Raw genomic sequence first — 22567 nt, forward strand, 5'->3', positions numbered from 1 at the left:
CAGCAGCAGGTCTGCTGCACTGTCACCTCTAGTTTTCATTACCTTTACACAGTTGAAAGATGAGATTTGTATAAAGCAATCACTTAGTTTTTGCAAGGAAATGAGTATAAAGGCAAGGACATGTGTGTTAATAAAATGATCTTTTAATAACCCTAGCATTTTCACTAGTGACTTTAGTGTTGCATGCTGCTTAAATTGGTTTTGGAATAGATCAGACAGAAGGACTGGGTAGGGTGGGAATCATAATTTCCATGCTAATGGGAAAAAAAAAGAGTAGTTGTTTTCATTTTTAACATAATTTTGTGTTCAGCTGTAGTTGTGTTTTGCTGAGGGTCTTCCATGCCTTAAGAAACGTGCTTTATGTAGGATATATTTTGCAGTTGTCAGTCAATAGCACAGAATGGTCTAGGTTGGAAGGGGCCTCAAGGATCATCTAATCCCAACCCCCCTGCCATAGGCAGGGACACCTCCCACTAGAACAGGTTGCTCAAGGGCTCATCCAGCCTGGCCTTGAACACCTCCAGGGATTCTGTGCTCCACAACCTCCCTGGGCAACCTGTGCCAGTGTCTCACCACCCTCACTGCAAACAACTTCCTCCTGACATCCAGTTTCAGTCTCCCCTCTGCCACTTCAAACCCATTCCTCCTCATCCTCTCATTCCCAGACCTTGTCAATAGTCCCTCCCCAGCCCTCCTGCAGCCCCCTTCAGATCCTGCAAGGCCACTCCAAGGTCTCCTCCAAGCCTTCTCCTCTCCAGGCTGCACAGCCCCAACTCTCTCAGCCTGTGCTCACAGCAGAGCTGCTGCAGCCCTCTCAGCATCTTGATGGCCTCCTCTGCACTGGCTCCAACACTTCCATGTCCTGCTTGTGCTGGGGGCTCCAGAACTGCCCCCAGGACTGCAGGTGGGGTGTGAGGAGAGCAGAGCCAAGGGGCAGAATCCCCTCCCTTGCCCTGTGCCCACACTGCTCTTGCTGCAGCCAGCACAGGGTTGTGTCTGGGCTGCACTCACACTGCAGGCTCCTGTGGAGCATCAGCCCAGACCCCCAGGGCCTGTTCCTCAGGGCTGCTCTCACCCATTCCCCACCCAGCCTGGAGCTGTGCTTCGGATTGGACTGACCCACATGCAGGACCTGACACTTGGCCTTGTTGAATGCCATGAAGTTGGCCTGGGCACAGCTCTGCAGCCTGTCCAGGTCTCTCTGGATGGATCCCTGCCCTCCAGCAAGTCGAAGAGGAGTCTCAGGGGTGACCTCGTTGCTGTCTACAACTACCTGAAGGGAGGTTGTAGCCAGGTGGGGTTGGGCTCTTCTGCCAGGAAACCAGCAACAGAAGAAGGGGACACAGTCTCCAGTTGTGGCAGGGCAGGTCTAGGCTGGATGTGAGGAGGAAGTTCCTGGCAGAGAGAGTGATTGGCATTGGAATGGGCTGCCCAGGGAGGTGGTGGAGTCACCATCCCTGGAGGTGTTCAAGAAAAGCCTGGATGAGGCTCTTGATGCCATGGTCTGGTTGACTGGATAGAGCTGGATGCTAGGTTGGGCTGGGTCATCTTGGAGGTCTCTTCTAGCCTGTTTGATTCTGAGACTCTATGACACAGCTTGGTGTCACCTGGAAACTTGCTGAGGGTGCAGTGATTCCACTGTCCATATCACTGGCATAAATGTTACAAATGATGCTGAGTAGCAGAGGTGGCCTTTGACTTACAGCTGTGTGGTTGCTGTGGTTCTTTGGAACAAGCCTCTTTTGCTACAGGTGGAAGGCAGAAAATGTAAAACTGTGTTTTTTTTTCTCTTTCCTTTTTGTTTTTCTTCTCTAGATTTTCAACTGAACTCTCACCTATCAACACTGGCAAATATTCACAAGATCTACCACACCCTCAATAGGCTGGTAATGACTTGCCATTTTCTCTCAGCTGAAGAGTTTGGGCTTTGGTTGGATGTTGTGAGTTGAGATCATGAAGTGGTCACAATTTTGAAGACCATAACTGCCTTCTTTGATATGAGAGGCTGCTGGGTTTGTATCCCTTCTTAGTATGAGTATGTACTGAAGGAGTCAGAGTGGAGTTTGGGCACTCTGGCACTGCAGCACTGGATTTAGATGAGGTCTTCACAGAAGCAGCTTTCTTAGGATGGCAAATTTGTTGCTATCATTATTGTCAGCCAGTTCCTCTCAGTCCTGGTGGGAAACATGCTGAGTGAGTAAACTATCCTCTTACAGACATGCAGAGAGCAAAGACTGTCCTTGCTTGCTTGGCAGGAGTTTGGATTTGGTGTAGTGCAGCCATAGCTGGAAACGTCAATGGCATAGAATCGGTCAGGGTTGGAAGGGACCACAAGGAGCAGTCAGTTCCAACCCCCCTGCCATGCCCAGGGACACTCTACCCTAGAGCAGGCTGCACACAGCCTCAGCCAGCCTGGCCTTAAACACCTCCAGCCATGGGGCCTCAACCACCTCCCTGGGCAACCCATTCCAGCCTCTCACCACTCTCATGCTCAACAACTTTTTCCCCACCTCCAGCTTTGCTCCATTCCCCCCACTCCTGCCACTCCCTCAGAGCCTCAAAAGTCCCTCCCCAGCTTTTTTGTAGCCCACTTCAGATGCTGGCAGGCCACAAGAAGGTCCTCTGGGAGCCTCCTCTGCTCCAGCCTGCACATCCCCAACTCTTTCAGGCTGTGCTCACAGCAGAGCTGCTGCAGCCTCTCAGCATCCTCCTGGCCCTGCTCTGGACACTCTCCAGCATCTCCACAGCCCTCTTGTCCCAGGGGCTCCAGAACTGGCTGCAGGACTCCAGGTGGGGTCTCAGCAGAGTAGAGTGGGAATATGCCTTCTGCATGTGCACTGCAAGTTTAGTGGCAAAGACACTGACTATAAAAGGGGGCAGTTTGCTTCCAAGGTTTCAGCTGACTTTTAATTCACTTTCCTTAGAACACATGGGATGGTTTAGGTTGGAAGGGACCTCAAAGCTCATCCAGTTCCAACTACCCAACATAGGCAGGGACACCTCCCACTAGAACAGGTTGCTCAGGGCCTCATCCAACCTGGCCTTGAACACCTCCAGGGAGGTTGTGGAGCACAGAATTCTGTGATTCTCTGCTTCACCACCTCCCTGGACAACCTGTGCTACCACCCTCACTGTAAAGAACTTCCTAACATCCAGTTTCAGTCTTCCCTCTACCAGTTTAAACCAATACTTCTTCTCCTGTCATTCCCAGACCTTGTCAATTGTCCCTCCTCAGCCCTGCTGTAGTCCCCTTCAGATACTGCAAGGCCACTCCAAGGTCTCCTGGAAGTCTTCTCCTCTCCAGGCTGCAGAGCCCCAACTCTCTCAGCCTGTCCTCATAGCAGAGCTGCTGCAGCCCTCTCAGCATCTTTGTGGCCTTATCTGGACTGACTTTAATAGTTCCATATCCTTCTTCTGTGTGGGGTTCCAGAACTGTGAATTTTGCAGTCAGTGGTAGAATGAATCTTCCTTATGCTGCATTTATTAATAGCATTGTCCAAGACAGCAATGCAGATATTCCCCATCTAATTGACAGGTATTTTGGCTCTTGAAACCTACTTTTAAAGACCAAAACCAACAAAAATATTTCCCCCTATTATTTCAAGATTGTCCTTGAATTGTTAAGATTAAATTTGCAAGGGCAGAGTTGTAGATAAATATGAACTGAAAACATGAAGGCTCTGCAGTCTTGGTTAGATGCTCCTGGAGCAAAGCTGGAGGTGGGGAGATGGAGATTGGAGGTGAGGAGGAAGTTGTTGAGCAGGAGAGTGGTGAGAGGCTGGCAGGGGTTGCCCAGGGAGGTGGTTGAGGCCCCATGGCTGGAGGTGTTTGAGGCCAGGCTGGCTGAGGCTGTGTGCAGCCTGCTCTAGGGTAGGGTGTCCCTGGGCATGGCAGGGGGGTTGGAACTGTCTGATGCTTGTGGTCCCTTCCAACCCTGACTGATTCTATCATTCTCTTTAAGTGCTGAAGATGCATATTGACTGTTTACTGAATGCTGGAGGTTGCTGCCTGCTTTAACTGTGTCATTCCTGCTCTCTTGCAGAATCTGACAGAGGACGTTGGTCAAGACGATCACCAGACAGGTATTTAACAAGGATGTGGTAGAAATAGATTGAAACAACCCTCACCCAGGGAGTCTCTCTGAACTTCATCACAAATGAGATTTCAGAAGGCTGAAGGAGATTTAAAGAACAAGTGCCATGGTTCTTTTAAAGCTTTCTTCCAACTAGGTGCTTGTGCTTTCAGTTTCTCCTGTTAGGGGCTTGCACAGGTTTCAGCAGTATCTGTCATGGTACTGCTTCCTAGTGTAAGTACTTTAGAAGCCTTCATGAGAAAACTGTCTCACTCCTTGGACTCAACCTGTTAGACTAGCAGAACATCCACCTTCTTACAGTGTTTTGACTCTTGGAAGAGCATGAGTGAGAGCAGAGCAGAAGCAAGACCTCTTGTGGACGTTGGGATGCCTGTGACCGAGGTTTAAATGCTGTGCTCCAAACGCCCCAGCTGCTTTCTTTTTCATTTAGAGGGATTTTTGAGGGAGGTTGTCCTTATGCTGACTTTTGGTCAGTGTCCAAGAGCTTTTTCTTAGACCAAATCTGTTTTCTGTTTGCTGAAGTGTCACTTTTTGAGGCCTTCATCCAGCTGCCTGGTGCTAGCTTGCTGCCATTCATGATCGATCAGCATTTGTGCTTTGTGACTTGGTATCTTTCAACTTTTGTGACCTCATCTTGCTCTTGTTACTTAGGAGCTGGCATCTTTGGTTTGTTTCTCTTCCTTCCTTTCTGTGTTTCAGATGTAGTACATAAGGAGGAAGGAAAATAACTTAACTGGCTTCAGGCCCTGATCACTCAGCAGAATTCTGCTGTACAACTGACTGTATCTGTCCTGCCATCTGCCTCAAAAGTTCTTCCTCTATCCTGAGGTGCTCTCTGTGTTTGCTGATGTTACCTTGAGCTCTCAAGAAGGTGGGGAGAGCTGTCAGCTCCTCTTGGAGGTTTCTGGGACACACAAATCTAGCACACTCCTAGCCTAGAGCAGTGAGGAGAGATGTGTAGGACTGCCTTGTTTGAGCTTGGACAGAGCTTGCTTAGGGCTTATGTACCCTCCTCCATAACTTGATAAGTGACTTGGTTTCATCTTACTCTGGCCACAGAGGGCTTCTATCACATATTCTTCTTCAGTGGTTAGCTACTGGATACTTGTAATTAGCTGATCATGTGAAGGAAAAGCCTCTGCCTGTTGGTGCAGGTAGTTTGAGAGAGTGAGAGGTTTTGTTGTCCATATGCTAGAGCTGATGCCTTCTCCCCATCTCCTGATGGACACTTGGGATTTTCTCCTTTGTGATCCAGGTGATGGACACTGATCTCATGTATCAAAACATATTGCATAATCTGTGCTTGCTTTTGATCACAAAAAGCTGTTGTGAAGTATTGAGGCATTTCTGTTCCCGATCGATCAGTAAGAGCAGATGTGTTTTGAAGGCTTTAGACCTCATCTTCTCTTTCACTTCTGTCATAAAGATCAGTGTAATAAGTTAGCCTCAGAGCTCTCATCCTGCCTGTGTTAATGATTTTGATGAACCACTTTACACTGACATGCATGGTTACCCTATTGCCTGCTGTGTGGTGTTTGAATTGAGCTGTTTCCAGAGCTTAAACGTGCCCTTTGGACACACACGGTCAAGAGTGTGATTTGGTGGGGGTTGGGGCTTTTGTGTTTGGGTTGGGGTTTTATGTTTGGATAGTTTGGGGTTTCTTTCATTACAGTTTTTCCTTCCCCCCTCACCCCAATAATTCAAAAACCCCTTTCAAACCAGAAGTATGAGATGAGAACTGAAAGTAGAGGTGGGTAGTGCAAAGCTCCTCTTCATCCTAGCATTTTTAATGCTGCTTTGTTAAGCCTCCTTGTAGATGATGATGAAGCTGCAGTGTCCTTGTAGATGATGATGAAGCTGCAGTGTTTGCCTAACTTGCAGGAGAATGCATTACAGTTTTTCCTTCCCCCCTCACCCCAATAATTCAAAAACCCCTTTCAAACCAGAAGTATGAGATGAGAACTGAAAGTAGAGGTGGGTAGTGCAAAGCTCCTCTTCATCCTAGCATTTTTAATGCTTCTTTGTTAAGCCTCCTTGTAGATGGTGATGAAGCTGCAGTGTTTGCCTAACTTGCAGGAGAACTCAGGCTTAACATGTGCTTGGTTTGAACTTGTACAAGGTCAGAGACAGATGCAAGGAGCTAATTTAGCCATTCTATAGTGAAGTTTCCTCTGCCTGTTTGTTGTGGGACTTGACAGTTCTGAAGGAACCTGATGGAAGTGGCCAAGGTTTCCTTTTGCAGGTTGTTTGATTTCAGTGCTTTGGAAGTGCTGTTTCCCAGTGGTGCTGACTGCATAGTGAGAAGTGTCAGGACCTGTTACATTTGTTATGCAATTTATGGGACTGCATCATGCAGTGAATTTGAGATCCTGTGTCCAGAACTCATTCGAAAATCATGTTAATAACCTCAGCAAAAGATTCTTTTGAGTATTGCCAGACCAGCCTAAAGATGATTTAGATCTTTGTGGCCTCCTCTGGACTGACTTTAGCAGTTCCACGTCTTTCTTGTATGGGGGGGTTCCAGAACTATGATTTTTGCAGTCAATGGTAGAATAAATCTTCCTTATATTGCATTTATTAACAGCATTGTTCAAGGCAGCAATGCAGATATTCCCCATCTAATTGACAGTTATGTTGGCTCTTGAAACCTACTTTTAAAGACCAAAACTAACAAAAATATTTCCCCCCATTATTTCAAGATTGTCCTTGAATTGTTAAGGTTGAACTTGCACTTTGGCCACAACAACCCCAAGCAGCACTACAAGCTGGGGACAGAGTGGCTGGAAAGCCAGGAAGAAAGGGACCTGGGGGTACTGGCAGATAGTAGGCTAAAGAGGAGCCAGCAGTGTGCCCAGGTGGGCAGCAGAGCCAATGGCATCCTGGGTGGGCTCAGGAGCAGTGTGGGCAGTAGGACAAGGGAGGTTCTTCTGCCCCTGTGCTCAGCACTGCTCAGGCCACCCCTTGAGTCCTGTGTCCAGTTCTGGGCTCTTGAATTCAAGAGAGATGTTGAGGTGCTGGAAGGTGTGGAGAGAAAGGCAGCAAGGCTGGGGAGGGGCCTGGAGCAGAGCCCTGTGAGGAGAGGCTGAGGGAGCTGGGGGTGTGCAGCCTGCAGCAGAGGAGGCTCAGGGCAGAGCTCATTGCTGCCTGCAGCTGCCTGCAGGGAGGCTGTAGCCAGGTGGGGTTGGGCTCTGCTGCCAGGCAACCACCAATAGAACAAGGGGACACAGTATCAAGCTGCGGCAGGGAAGATCTTGGCTGGATGTGAGGAGGAAGTTGCTGGCAGAGAGAGTGATTGGCATTGGAATGGGCATGGCAGGGAGGTGGTGGAGTCTGTGTGGCTGGAGGTGTTGCAGCCAAGCCTGGCTGGGGCACTTGGTGCCAATGGTTTAGTTGACTGGGCAGGGCTGGGTGCTAGGTTGGACTGGATGATCTTGGAGGTCTCTTCCAACCTGGTTGATTCTATGATTCAGTTTTGAGGCTCTGTTGTTTTGGGTTTGGTCTGATTTTGTTTTTTTCACTCAATCTTTGGGTGCAAGCCATATCCTTGGAGATTACTATTTGACTTCTGACATAACTATCCTGGTTAATGTTGTTATGTTGTGGGCCCTGGTTTTACTATGCTTTAATCTAATCTCAATTTGGATGAGATTTCCAAAAGCTCTTTTTAAAAATGACTATTTCAATTTTAGGTTAATATTTCTAGTAAGCCTTTAATGCATATTGCTCTTACTTCAAAGCAGTTGTTTCTGAGCTTACAAATATTCTGGACAGCTAAATTACATGAAGCAAATTATATCTGTTTTAACTATTAGACAGTTATCTGGTCTGGAGCTAGATCTTAACTGTCCTAAGAGCTCTAGAGTGTGGTAGTTTGGGAGTGATTTAGGAGCCAAGCTTGAGCTTGCTTCAAATTCCACTCTCTTATAATGACAGTGGAGTCACCACCCCTGCAGGTGTTCAAGAAAAGACTGGATGAGGCTCTTAGTGCCATGGTCTGGTTGATTGGCCAGGGCTGGGTGCTAGGTTGGACTGGATGAGCTTGGAGCTCTCTTCCAACCTGGTTGGTTCTATGACTACAGCTCATAAAATGTGTTATCATTCAGTGGCCTCTTCTTACAGGTAAATAGTGATAGAACAAGAGGGAATGGCCTCAAGCTGTGACTGGAGAGGTTTAGACTAGATAGAAGGAAAAATGTTTTCCTAGCAAGAGTGGTCAGGCATTGGAATGGGCTGCCCAAGCAGGTGGTGGAGTCACCAAGCCTGGCTCTGTTTAAGGGTCATTTGGATGTGGTGCTGGAGGATACGGTTTAGGGTGCACCTTGTAGAGCAGGGTTCTAGGTTGGACTTGGTGATCCTGAGAGGTTTTTCCAGCCTGGATGTTTCTGTGATCCTGTGCATAAATGTCTGAAAAATAGGTAGGTTGTGAAGATGTCCTGGGCAGCCTTTTGTAAGGGTAAGAAAAGCAAAGATTGAGACTCTGAACAGTTGCTTCTAACATGTGTCAGCCTGGAAACCTTTCCCTCGCAGATCGGAAATGATTGGGGGTTTTAGATCATCACTCCAAATCTAGCAACAGGTTAATAGCTCCAAGCCATCATTTGGTTATTAAATGATGACTTGATTTATCTATCCAGACTCAAATGTCTTTGAAAGTGCCCTTCCTGTTGTCACCTGGCTTGTTGGAAAGGATGAGGTAATGTCTTCAATGAAAACAAAACTCCAGTGCAGTTCTTCAGCTTTCTAAGGGTAGAAAAAAATCTGCTTCCACTATTCTTGGCTTACAGAGAGAGAAAAAAACCCCTCAAGTCCAAAGCAATTGTGCAGTGTGGAATTCAAGCTAGAGGTGGTGATGGTTATTTTTCCCCTTTTACAGCAAATTAGAAGTTGTTTGATGTTTTGATGAGGATTTAGTTCTCTGATCTTGTATCTGAAAGTGGGTGATGGTTAAGTGCGCTCGTAGCGATCTTGTTGCAGCTCTGTCTTTCCAATTGCTTCAGCATTCCTGGTTTCTAATTGTTGTTCCTTTGAAACTTCCCTCTTCTTGAGCATCAGAAGAGCAGGATTCCTTACAGGCATTAGCAAGAGAGAAGGTGAAGGATTTCATGTCTGTAAATGGTTTTTGTAGGGGCACAGCTTGTAGAATCCTTTGTTCTTTTTCTTTCTGTTTGTCCTGGCTTTGTTGCTGCTTTAGGACTTAGTGTCCCTCTCCTGGTGATTATCTTGCATATTGTTTTGAGTTTTCTTAGGGTGAATTTTATCTCTTGAGTTGATAACTTCCCTTTGGTAGCTTTGTCTTCCAGCAAATCTGGAAGCACTGGCTAGAACTTTGGGCAAACAACATTTATACTCGGCAGGCTTTTGGCTGGTGGTGGCCTCTTCAACAGCCATTTGGAGGCTCTACCTTGCAAATGCTAGCTTCAAGTGTCAAAAAAAAGCCAGTGAGAACTAGGAGGGTTCTGCCAATCTTGAGTTGAGAGCCAAGAGTAAGAAACTTTGAAGATAATCCCATCAGAGAAGCTGCTGAAGGTAAGTAAAGCTCCTGTCGAACTTTGCATGGAATCAGAGGGTGCTGCATGCTTGTTTGCAGATGAGCTGAAGTGAAGAGTCAGAAGTGAAATCAGTTGGGGAAAGCTGGATTTAGAGATTTCATTTAGAACTGGAAAGGTTAATATGGATGCTTAGTGTAGAGGAAAACAAGAAAGAGCAAGAGTTGAAACTTCCCAGACTGATGATGTTTTAGCTTTAGAGAGAAATGAAAGGTAGAACTATTCTGCTGGTTAAACTTTGAGGTTGTTACAGAGGAATTAGAACTGCCATTCCAATCCAGTGCACTGATTCTGCTAGCAAAGGGCAATGCTTTTCAAGTAGCATTCTTCTTATAGCAGCCTAGAGATGATGAAATAGCTAAAATGCAGCCAAGACTTGGTCCAAACTTCACTAAAGATGTTAGCTCCCTGTAAAACATGTCAGTGTTTGTCCACCCAGTGTCTGTGTGTCTGTGAGGGGAATGTCCATGTGCATTTTACAGCCACCTGCCAGTTTCTCAGCTGTGTCTTGTCTTCTTCATTCTGTGATTCCTTTTTCTGTTAGCTTGAGAACTACAACTAGATACAGCCAAGCCAAGAAAAGGTAGAGGCTTTTTCATGCAAGTCATTGGAGGAATTTGGTTGTGGTGGATTCTGGCTTGAAACAAAGCTGTTTAAAAATGTCCTCTTGTTTAATGAGGAAAGGACTTCCAGCAGGAGTTCTTGGGTTAAACTCTTTGGTTCACATGGGGTTGCAGATCTGACAAAATGATCTGTTTTTTTACTGTTTTGGTGGGATTTTTTGGATTTAAATCTTTTGCTATGCATTTCTTTTACACAGAGGCTGTGCATATTTCTTTAACCAGCATCTGGACAAAGCCAGGGTAGGGGCTGTGTGTGTGTGATTTCTTTTTCCTGCTTTTTATCAGCATCCAGTGCCTGTGGCCATCATAACCAGGTTCAGTGCATGTTTGAAATCAAGCACATGTAGCAAAGCCTGGGAGGCTGTAAGGTCCTTACATTGTGTTTCTCCTACAACAGGAGAGGGACTTTCAAAGATACCAAGAGTAGGTAAGCAGAAGATTACAGGTAGTAGTCGCTGGGAGTTTGGCCTCTGGTTTCAGTTTGCTCCCCTTGGTCTCAGGTTTATTGCTTGCTTCTGTGCTGTGATTTTAAAAGAGATTTTTGTGGGCATCTTGGTTTTGTAATAAAGCAGGACTAAACTTGGATGCTGTTGAAACTGAGAGGAAGTAGCTCAGGCATGCTAGAGTTCTTCATATGTTCTTGCAAGTGTCTTTGGCATCTCTTTGTGTCTGGATTTTTATACCTCATCTCCCTCTTCCTTTCCTTTCCCAATTCTTTGTGTGACACTTACAGCATTGAGGGCTCTTTGAGCTGCTCTTGCATCTTTCTCAGGTGTCCATGTGGTCTTCAGTGTATGAAAGTAGGACAGAATTTTGCCTGCAGTGTTAGCCTGCTGTTCTCATGAGGCAGAAAAGGCACTGTAATGACTCGCTGTGGTCAGATGGGCTGGTCCTGTCTTCCTTCATGTGCTAATGTGCAGAAAGTTGTTCTTTTTTTGCTTGGGTTAATTAATCCACAGGTTTGGTGAGCTGGATTGGCACACTGAAGAATTGCCAGCACCATTGGAGTATGCAGCTGAGAGAGAGGGGGGAAGGACTGCCAGCCCCATAGGAGTATGTAGCTGAGAGAGAGGGGGGAAGGACTGCCAGCACCATAGGAACATGCAGCTGAGAGAGAGGGAGCAAGGACTGCCAGCACCATAGGAACATGTAGCTGAGAGAGAGGGGGGAAGGACTGCCAGCACCATAGGAGTATGCAGCTGAGAGAGAGGGGGAAGGACTGCCAGCACCATAGGAGTATGCAGCTGAGAGAGAGGGGGGAAGGACTGCCAGCACCATAGGAGTATGCAGCTGAGAGAGAGGGGGGAAGGACTGCCAGCACCATAGGAGTATGCAGCTGAGAGAGAGGGGGGAAGGACTGCCAGCACCATAGGAGCATGCAGCTGAGAGAGAGGGGGGAAGGACTGCCAGCACCATAGGAGCATGCAGCTGAGAGAGAGGGGGGAAGGACTGCCAGCACCATAGGAGTATGCAGCTGAGAGAGAGGGGGGAAGGACTGCCAGCACCATAGGAACATGCAGCTGAGAGAGAGGGGGGAAGAGCTGCCAGCACCATAGGAACATGCAGCTGAGAGAGAGGGGGGAAGAGCTGCCAGCACCATAGGAACATGCAGCTGAGAGAGAGGGGGGAAGAACTACCAGCACCATAGGAACATGCAGCTGAGAGAGAGGGGGGAAGGACTGCCAGCACCATAGGAACATGCAGCTGAGAGAGAGGGGGGAAGAGCTGCCAGCACCATAGGAACATGCAGCTGAGAGAGTGGGGGGAAGAGCTGCCAGCACCATAGGAACATGCAGCTGAGAGAGAGGGGGGAAGAACTACCAGCACCATAGGAACATGCAGCTGAGAGAGAGGGGGGAAGAGCTGCCAGCACCATAGGAGTATGCAGCTGAGAGAGAGGGGGGAAGAGCTGCCAGCACCATAGGAGTATGCAGCTGAGAGAGAGGGGGGAAGGACTGCCAGCACCATAGGAGTATGCAGCTGAGAGAGAGGGGGGAAGAGCTGCCAGCACCATAGGAGTATGCAGCTGAGAGAGAGGGGGGAAGGACTGCCAGCACCATAGGAGTATGCAGCTGAGAGAGAGGGGGGAAGGACTGCCAGCACCATAGGAGTATGCAGCTGAGAGAGAGGGGGGAAGGACTGCCAGCACCATAGGAGTATGCAGCTGAGAGAGAGGGGGGAAGGACTGCCAGCACCATAGGAGTATGCAGCTGAGAGAGAGGGGGGAAGGACTGCCAGCACCATAGGAACATGCAGCTGAGAGAGAGGGGGGAAGGACTGCCAGCACCATAGGAGCATGCAGCTGAGAGAGAGGGGGGAAGGACAGATAGTTGTTTGATTTGCATCAGTGTCTTGTCTTGGCTGTTACCTACTTGGGGACCTTGATCCTTTGAGAACTATTCAGTATGATAGAGCCAGACACCTGTTTTTTTTTTATCCTAGTGGTTGCTGAGTGCCTTCCCCTCCTCTCTCCTCCCAAAGACCCAAAACCTTTCCTGCTCTGTATTACAAGAAACTTGGGGCTTAAAACTTAAGAGAGTTCTGTTTTTTAGATGCTCTACTTTTTGAGTCCTATTTGTCTTTAGAAAAGTAAAGAACAACTCTTAGAGCTTCTGATTTGCATAAATGACTAAAAATAATGCCTTTTTGAGGACTTAATCAGGATGCTCTCAGTGTTGCCTTTAATTAAATTGAAGTAGCACTGCTATACCTTTGGCCTTAACAGAAGGCTGATGGTAAAACACCATGTAAAAGTGAGATGGGTTTTGCTATTTAAAGAAGACCATTTCTTTTTGTTAACTTTGAAATCTTAACTGCCTTCCCTTCCTTTTGTGATATGCCTATGAGTGGACACAGTTTGACTGGTCTGCAACAGTTTGATCTTTTTGTGCTGGTGTTTTTAATTCCCTCTGTAGGAAGTCTCCGGTCTTGCAGTTCATCAGACTGCTTTAGTAAAGTGATGCCTCCAAGGAAAAAGAGGAGACCTGCAGCAGGAGATGATTTATCTGCTAAGAAAAGTAGACATGATGGGTATGTCATCTTAACCATGAGCTAAGACTGCTGGAATATCTGAAGTTGAATAACTGATATGATTGTGTTTGAAATACTAATGGAAATGGTAATTTGAATCTGCTTTGGTTTCTCAGTGTGGAACCCAAGCCTGTGATTACAATCAAACTGGGATATTCATAAGCACATGGAGATTTACTTCTCACCTTGTTCTGGTTGTACAGGAAGCTTGTAAGGACCTCCTTCTTGCTCTGAAACAGACATAGCTGTCAAAATAGACAAACCTTTGTTCAAAAACAACTTCTAAGAGCTGAAGTAACATCCTGCTGTATACATGTGTAAGGTCTGGATTGGGCATTCTCAGTCAGCACCCTGTGGGAAAAGTGAGGGTAGCTGGAGCCCACTCAGCTCTTTCTTGAGGTCCAGTCATGCTGCAATTTGATGCTGATATGTAAGGGAGAGCTGAAGATGACACAGGCAAGGTGATAGTGAAGTCCAGGTGCTGCTGCTCGACTTCCCTCTGGGCATCAGATGTGCCAGGTGGGTTATAACCATGTGCATGAGCAGTGTATCCTATAGGAGTAGGTGCAGCCTAAGCTGAAACCAGTGCTGGGTGCTGCATTTTCAGTGTGTGTATGTTCAGTCTGCCTCAGTCAGTTAGAAACCACTGAATATGCTCCTTGTGTGCAAGATGCTCAGTGTTTATGTGCACTGAGTTCAGAACTTAGGGGAGTACAGGGCTGTCCACACTTGCACAAGAGATGCAGGACTGTCCTGATGTTGGAAAGTGATTCATACAGCCAGAAAGTTTGGTTGCCACTGCCAGTCAGTAGAATTTGAGCTCTGTTTGCACTGATGTTTCACCACTGACTCAAACCCACGTTTCCATAACAAGTGTCTTCAGGAAGATACATCTGCAAACAGAAGAGAAGTGCAGACGATGCATTTCTTCTGTCAGCCTGAAGTTGGGCTGAGAGCTTTCCTTTTTCATCAGCTGGCCTGAGTGAGAAAAATGCTGGTAGCCAAATTAAGCCTCTGGCCATGCCTCTCTAACTGCATTGTGTTTAATAGGATTGCACAACTACACTGGAATTGATTAAATGATCTGTTGATGCAGAAGAAGGAAGATTCAACTCTCCCTTCCATTGCTTTGCATACCTAACACTTGCAAGAAGGAAAAAAGAAGTACTTTTAATGAATAGTTATTTGTTGCTGCTCAGAAATACTAAAATACAAAAGGTAAATAGTTAGTAGAGGCCTTTACACCTTGTCCACAGATGTGCACACAATAGGGAGGTGAAATGAGGGCAGAATGTTTCTGGTATCTAAGTAGAGAGCTTCATGAAACTTAACTCTCCTTCCCTTTACCGAGACCCTGTTGATAAAACAACCCAAACCCCCTAGAAGATAAAGTTGGTTGTGAGAGATTGATTGGTGTAATTCAGATCAGAACATTGAGAAGGTGATTGCTGTGAGGAGAGGCTGAGGGAGCTGGGGGTGTGCAGCCTGCAGCAGAGGAGGCTCAGGGCAGAGCTGATTGCTGCCTGCAGCTGCCTGCAGGGAGGCTGTAGCCAGGAGGGGTTGGGCTCTGCTGCCAGGCAGCCAGGGACAGAAGAAGAGGACACAGCCTGAAGCTGTGCCAGGGCAGGTCTAGGCTGGCTGTGAGGAGGAAGTTGCTGGCAGAGAGAGTGATTGGCATTGGAATGGGCTGCCCAGGGAGGTGGTGGAGTGGCTGTGGCTGGAGGTGTTGCAGCCAAGCCTGGCTGGGGCACTTAGTGCCATGGTCTGGTTGGTTGGGCAGGGCTGGGTGCTGGGTTGGGCTGGCTGAGCTTGGAGCTCTCTTCCAGCTTGGTTCATTCTAGGATTACTCAGTAGTTTAGCTATAATAAGAGCTTTCTGCCTTTCAGTTTATAACTGATGGACCTAGTCTTCATTCTGCCCCTATGTAAGACCTTATTAAATGGAAGACCTCAGCCTGCTTTTAGAAGAGAAGGTGAAACCACATCTGCCAGTCATGGGCCACAGGGGAATGTCCTTCTCTGATGTGGTTCAGATTTTCATCTGACCTCTTAACTTCTAAAGGTTTTGGGGCTTTCTCTGCTTACCATTGTGTGTGTGTGTGTGCTACTTTTGGTTTGGGCCATCAAAAGGAGAGGTTTTTATTTCAGCACATGTGAAATCATTGGCTGAACAGTCATCCCAGTCCTGGAGCTCTGTTTTCTGTTAAGGAAAGGTTTCTTCAAATTTGGCTTAGATGTCAAATGGTTCTAAAGGCAAAGATGCCCATCTAACCTGTGAACAAAGAGCAAGCTGTCTCCTCCTTCCATGCTTATGGAAGTGGGGCTTATGCTTGTCATGTTTGCTCTTTGGAGGTCAGGCAACTTACTTTGTCAAGCAGAGCTCTATCTGGAATTGGGAACCTCTACAGCAATGTGCTGTAGCAGACCTCAGTATTTCATAGACTCAACCAGGTTGGATGAGACCTCCAAGACCATCCAGTCCAGCCTATCACCCAGCCCTAGCCAGTCAACCAGACCATGGCAATAAGTGACCCATCCAGGCTATTCTTGAACACATCCAGGGACGGTGACTCCTTGACCTCCCTGGGCAGCCCATTCCAATGCCAATCACTCTCTCTGCCAACGACTTCCTAACAACATCCAGCCTAGACCTGCCCTGGCACAGCTTGAGACTGTGTCCCCTTCTTCTGTTGCTGCTTGCCTGGCAGCAGAGACCAACCCCACCTGGCTACAGCCTCCCTTCAGGTAGTTGTAGACAAAGCCATTTCCTCTTTTATCATACTCAGAGAGTTCTGCATACAATAAAAGCAGTGTGGGTGGTGCTGGAATGCCAGTTTATGGCATCAAGGGCTTCTAGGCCTGCTTGTTCACCATTTGCTTCTGTTTTAGAGACAAACCTAGGAACTGTGTACTGGTAAGTCAAGCCTTCAGGGGATGGTTAGCCTGTGTGGATCCTGCATTAAGCAAAAAAAGTAGTTGGTGTCTCTTCTTTAATGACTTTCAGTGGAAAAAAATCCAAGGTGTGTTCTCCAAAAGCAGCTCTCTCCTGGCAGAGGTCATTTGTTGCTTCAAATGCTTATGGAATGATGCAAGGTTTGTGTGTTTCCCAGTAACAGTGGCACACATGGAGGGGGCAGCACAAATGGAGGAACTGTGAGGCTGCTGCTTGCCTCCAGTGCAAAAATAGCAGCCTGAAGACTGTCAAAGGGCTGTCATCATTAGTGTTGGTGTCATCTTTGCTGGTCTTATCACAGCTGAGGCCAAGTGCTGCTGATGCCTCCTGGGTTTAGGTGGAAAGTTAATTTTTCAAGAGAGAACTCAATGTTTGTGTTTCAATCCTGACATGGATAGCTTGGGATGATGCTTTGTCTCCACTGTTTGTGGTGTGTTCCTCTCATCTCTTCAACTATGATAGCAATATCTTTGAGGTAAATATTCCTTCTAGAAGGTCATTTCAGCAGGGCTCTGTGCTGAAAGAGATGATGATTTCCAAAGCTTCTTAAACACCTCTGATAATGGGGAGCCTGTAATGGCCTTCAGCCTCAGTTCTGGGTTGTCAGGAATACAGCCTCATCCTGGAAGGATTAGTGCAATAATGACCCTGGGAAAGCTTGTAGGACCAAATCCAGCTCTTAGTGAAGTGGTTTGGAAATGCTGATCTCCTGCATGGACTGAAGAAGGATTGATTGGTTGGTTGGCCAGGGCTGGGTGCTAGGTTGGGCTGGATGAGCTTGGAGCTCTCTTCCCACCTGCTTGATTCTCTGATTCTAAGATTTGTATCAAGATACTTGCCAGGTAAGAATTTAGTCCTCACTGTGTCATTATCATAGAATCATAGAATCAACCAGGTTGGAAGAGACCTCCAAGCTCATCCAGTCCAACCTAGCACCCAGCCCTATCCAATCAACCAGACCATGGCACTAAGTGCCTCATCCAGTCTTTTCTTGAAGACCCCCAGGGACAGTGCCTCCACCTCCTCCCTGGGCAGCCCATTCCAATGCCAATCACTCTCTCTGTGAAGAACTTCTTCCTAACATCCAGCCTATACCTACCCTGGCACAACTTGAGACTGTGTCCAATCTCTGGCCAAACAGTGAGATCTTCCTGAGAGGAAAATCAGCTGTATGATGTAATGTTTTCTTTCTGATAGTCTCACTGGAAAAATAATTGTGCTCTTTACTCCAGAATCATGCTGAGGGCAAGAAGCTTGCAATAATGGATGCTTGGATTTCAGCAAGATGAGAAGTAGGACTCTGTGTTTCCCTGAAAGTTACATTTTCCAGCAGTTGGATCTACAGTCTCATTTGATGTGTGTGTGTGTGTGGAGCACATAAAGGCCTATTAAAATACAACCCAGCCTTTCCTCTTTGGCTAATGAGCTCCATAGTCCATGGCATTTTGAAAGCAGTCAGCACACTGTTGTTAACAGGAGAAGGTAAAATGGGAGTGTGTTAACTGCAGAAGTTTTCAAGACTTGAGTGTTGAGAGGCTTTTTTGTTCTCTTAATACCAACTGTTTTGGTCCTGCCCCCCCTTACAGAGAGCTTCTGTTACCAACTGTCATAAATGTCTAAGCCTCACTCCTTGAAGTGGAGTTTTTCAAGTACACACAGGTATAATTTTCCCTGTTTCTATACCTATTTAGTGAGCTTCTTTAGTGCTGAAGAAACTTAAGACCTCTCAGCCTGGATGGTCTTGTGCAGAGTGCTCCTTAAGTAACCCTGATGAAGTTTGGAACACTGAATTAGAAGTTTAGAGACAACTGTGAGCCTTTAAATAGGGAGAGATAAGACAAATGAATTCATTAAACTTGCCAGTCAAGGAAATTTGCTTTGGGGCTGCTTTAGATGGAGTTTGTCCTGCATTGCAAATGGTAAAATATCTCCTGGGCAGTGAGTGGCTGCAGAGCAGTCCTGAGGAGAGGGACTTGGGAGTGCTGCTGGAGGAGAAGCTCAGCAGGAGCCAGCAGTGTGCACTTGCAGCCCAGAAAGCCAAGCAGAGCCTGGGCTGCAGCAGCAGCAGTGTGGCCAGCAGGGCCAGGGAGGGGATTCTCCCCCTCTGCTCTGCTCTGCTGAGACCCCACCTGGAGTCCTGCATCCAGTTCTGGAGCCCCTGGGACAAGAGGGCTGTGGAGATGCTGGAGAGTGTCCAGAGAAGGGCCAGGAGGATGCTGAGAGGCTGCAGCAGCTCTGCTGTGAGCACAGAGTGAAAGAGTTGGGGCTGTGCAGGCTGGAGCAGAGCAGGCTCCCAGGGGACCTTCTTGTGGCCTTCCAGCATCTGAAGGGGGCTCCAAAAAAGCTGGGGAGGGACTTTTGAGGGTGTGAGGGAGTGACAGGAGTGGGGGGAATGGAGCAAAGGTGGAGGTGGGGAGAGTGAGGCTGGAGGTGAGGAGGAAGTTGTTGATCAGGAGAGTGGTGAGAGGCTGGCAGGGGTTGCCCAGGGAGGTGGTTGAGGCCCCATGGCTGGAGGTGTTTGAGGCCAGGCTGGCTGAGGCTGTGTGCAGCCTGCTCTAGGGTAGGGTGTCCCTGGGCATGGCAGGGGGTTGGAACTGGCTGCTCTTTGTGGTCCCTTCCAACCCTGACTGATTCTATGATTCCTTCTTCCCCCTTCTCTTGTTTTTAGTGCAGTGTTTAGGAAGCTGTTGCTAAGTTCATGATTGTGAATGAATAGATAAAGCTCTATAAAAATAGATTCCTTGTGTTGCACTGATGCAAATTTTTAGCCAAAACTGAAAATGAATTAATTAGAATTAATGGCAGTAGTAGGGGGCATCTTCTTCAGTTCAAAGTGTGCATCTCTCAAAATAGAAATCACCTGAAAGCAATCAGTTAGTTTGTATCTCAAATGAGGTAAAGTCTTGAATAGGCTCTGCTTGCACAGAATCTGCTGTTTGTAAATGTCCTTCAGTATCTGAAGGGGTCTACAAGAAAGCTGGGGAGGGACTTTTTAGGGTGTCAGGTAGTGATAGAGCTGGGGGAAATGGAACCAAGCTGGAAATGAGGAGATTCAGACTGGATGTTAGGAAGTTCTTCAGCATGAGGCTGGAAAGGATTGCCAGGGAGGTGATAGAAGCCTCATCCCTGGAGGTTTTTAAGGCCAAGCTGGATGAGGCTGTGGACAGCCTGATCTAGTGTGAGGTGTCCCTGGCCATGGCAGGGGGGTTGGAACTGGCTGCTCCTTGTGGTCCCTTCCAACCCTGCCTGATTGTATGATTCTGACTCATGTTTTCCCTCAGTGAACAGTGGCCATTTGAAATGTGCAGGCTGCAAAGCTTCATCAGTTAGCTTTTGAGTGATGATAAGAAAGAGTCCCTTTTGTTTTTTCTGCTTGTGTAATTTCTTCTTTTTCCTTCTCTCCCCACTCCCACCTTTAAATGAGCTTCCACAATCAAGAGGCTGTTTTGTGTGACCTAAACTCCAGGCTTTCACTGCTCTTGGTTTGGGTGTTCTGGGGACACGCAGCCCTCACTTGCTGCTGTGGCAAGTGGAGCTCTAGCAAAGCCAGTGCAGCACACTCAGAGCAGGCTCACAAGGTGTTAGGGGATGGAAGGGACACAAAGAGCTCATCCAGTCCAACCCCCTTACTAGAGCAGGACCAAAGTCTAGCTCAAGTCACACAGGAACACATCCAGACAGGCCTGGAAAGGCTTCAGCGAGGGAGACAGCACAACCTCTCTGGGTAGCCTGTGCCAGGGCTCTGGGACCCTTCCAGGCAAGAAGGCCTGGGCCTGTTTAGCCTGGAGAAGAGGAGGCTCAGGGGTGATCTTATTACTGTCTACAACTACCTGAAGGGGCATTGTAGCCAGGTGGGGGGTGGCCTCTTCTCCCAGGCAACCAGCAATAGAACAAGGGGACACAGTCTCCAGTTGTGCCAGGGTAGGTCTAGGCTGGATATTAGGAAGAAGTTCTTCACAGAGAGAGTGATTGGCATTGGAATGGGCTGCCCAGGGAGGTGGTGGAGTCACTGTCCCTGGAGGTCTTCAAGAAAGGACTGGCTGAGGCACTTAGTGCCATGGTCTGGTTGACTGGCTAGGGCTGGGTGCTAGGTTGGACTGGCTGAGCTTGGAGGTCTCTTCCAACCTGCTTGATTCTAGGATTCTAAGAAGTTCCCCTTGTGTTGAGCTGGAACCTGCTGTGCTGCAGCTTCCATCCATTGCTGCTTGTGCTATCCCAGGGAGCAGTGAGCAGAGCCTGTCCCCTCTCCTGACCTCCAGCCCTCAGAGATTTATAGACATTGATTAGATCTCCTCTCAGCCTTCCCTTCTCCAGATTAAACAGCCTCAGGTCCCTCAGTTTCTCCTCATCAGGCAGTGCTCATCATCCTCGCAGCCCTCTGCTGGATTCTCTCCAGCAGGTTCCTGTCCCTCTAAAACTGGGGAGCCCAAAACTCAACACACTACTCAAGATGAGGTCTCAGCAGGGCAGAGCAGAGGGGAGGAAAACCTCCCTGCATCTGCTGGACACACTCTGCTTAATGCTCCCCAGGGTCCCACTGCCCTCTTGGCCACAAGGGCACATTGCTGTGCCGTGGATTGCTTGTCCACCAGCACTCCCAGCTCCCTGACTCTGAAGACTGCAGAGGGTTACTGTGCCCTTGTTCTGATGCTGGCAGTGACATCTGTTCCTGGAGTGTCCTGCCCAGCCACCCCAGGATACCTGAATACAGTTGTCCTCACCTAATTGGTTATCATGGATGCCCTCTCCCTGGAGGTATCACAGTCTCACAGTATCATCAGGGTTGGAAGAGACCTCACAGATCATCAAGTCCAACCCTTTAGCACAGAGCTCAAGGCCAGACCATGGCACCAAGTGCCACGTCCAATCCTGCCTTGAACAGCTCCAGGGACGGCGACTCCACCACCTCCCCGGGCAGCCCATTCCAGTGTCCAATGACTCTCTCAGGGAAGAACTTTCTCCTCACCTCCAGCCTAAATCTCCCCTGGCACAGCCTGAGGCTGTGTCCTCTCGTTCTGGTGCTGGCCACCTGAGAGAAGAGAGCAACCTCCTCCTGGCCACAACCACCCCTCAGGTAGTTGCAGACAGCAATAAGGTCTGCCCTGAGCCTCCTCTTCTCCAGGCTAACCAATCCCAGCTCCCTCAGCCTCTCCTCGTAGGGCTGTGCTCAAGGCCTCTCCCCAGCCTCGTTGCCCTTCTCTGGACATGCTCAAGCATCTCAGTGTCCCTCCTAAACTGGGGGGCCCAGAACTGAACACAGCACTCAAGGTGTGGTCTAAGCAGTGCAGAGTACAGGGGCAGAATGACCTCCCTGCTCCTGCTGGCCACACCATTCCTGATGCAGGCCAGGATGCCACTGGCTCTCTTGGCCACCTGGGCACACTGCTGGCTCATGTTCAGGCAGGTATCAATCAGCACCCCCAGATCCCTCTCTGTCTGGCTGCTCTCCAGCCACTCTGACCCCAGCCTGTATCTCTGCATGGGGTTGTTGTGGCCAAAATGCAGCACCCTGCACTTGGAGCTATTGAACCCCATCCCCTTGGACTCTGCCCATCTGTCCAGGCGGTCAAGGTCCCACTGCAGAGCCCTTCTGCCCTCCAACCCAGTCACATCTGCCCCCAGCTTGGTGTCCTCTGCAAACTTGCTGATGACTGACTCCATGCCCTCATCCAGATCATCTATGAAGATGTTAAAGAGGATGGGGCCCAGCACTGATCCCTGAGGGGTGTTGAAGGCCAGACTGGATGAGGCCTTGAGCAACCTGGTCTCGTGGCAGGGGGGTTGGAAGTGGATGATCTTAAAGGTCCTTTCCAACCCAAACCATTTTCTGAAGCTATGGAAATAACCTGGGAAAGATGGATGATGATGATGTGTTTAAAGAAACATGAAAGACTTGGACACTCAGAGTTTTTCATTAGCTTATGGACCTCTTTGGACTACAAACTACATTATCCCATCTTTTCTGTTGGGATAATTCAGTTCCTTAGCTTGTGATGATCATGGAGCAAAGGTGGAGGTGGGGAGAGTGAGGCTGGAGGTGAGGAGGAAGTTGTTGAGCAGGAGAGTGGTGAGAGGCTGGCAGGGGTTGCCCAGGGAGGTGGTTGAGGCCCCATGGCTGGAGGTGTTTGAGGCCAGGCTGGCTGAGGCTGTGTGCAGCCTGCTCTAGGGTAGGGTGTCCCTGGGCATGGCAGGGGGTTGGAACTGGCTGCTCCTTGTGGTCCTTTCCAACCCTGACTGATTCTGGGATTGTACTTCTTAGAATGGTGTGGGTTGGAATAGACCTCAGACATCATCTAGCTCCAACCCCCTGCTATGGGCAGGGA

General features: G+C 48.3%; 1 protein-coding gene across 7 annotated transcripts in view; it reads left to right on the plus strand.

The window, feature by feature from the left end:
* Window positions 1–22567, plus strand: part of DCUN1D4 (defective in cullin neddylation 1 domain containing 4) — a 55007-nt gene that overhangs the window by 13190 nt on the left and 19250 nt on the right. For 3 of the 7 annotated variants that reach the window (XM_064149264.1, XM_064149257.1, XM_064149263.1), the window contains exons 2-4: window positions 1816–1886; window positions 4043–4082; window positions 13178–13292. In XM_064149264.1, coding sequence (XP_064005334.1) covers window positions 13222–13292 — 71 coding nt within the window. In that variant the 5' untranslated portion in view covers window positions 1816–1886; window positions 4043–4082; window positions 13178–13221. Of the gene's footprint in view, window positions 1–1815; window positions 1887–4042; window positions 4083–9558; window positions 9620–13177; window positions 13293–22567 lie in introns of those variants that run through there. The other 4 variants (XM_064149258.1, XM_064149261.1, XM_064149262.1 and 1 more) reach the window with 4 other exon arrangements.

This window comes from Pogoniulus pusillus, chromosome 9 (assembly GCF_015220805.1).
Source record: "Pogoniulus pusillus isolate bPogPus1 chromosome 9, bPogPus1.pri, whole genome shotgun sequence".
Lineage (NCBI taxonomy): Eukaryota > Metazoa > Chordata > Aves > Piciformes > Lybiidae > Pogoniulus > Pogoniulus pusillus.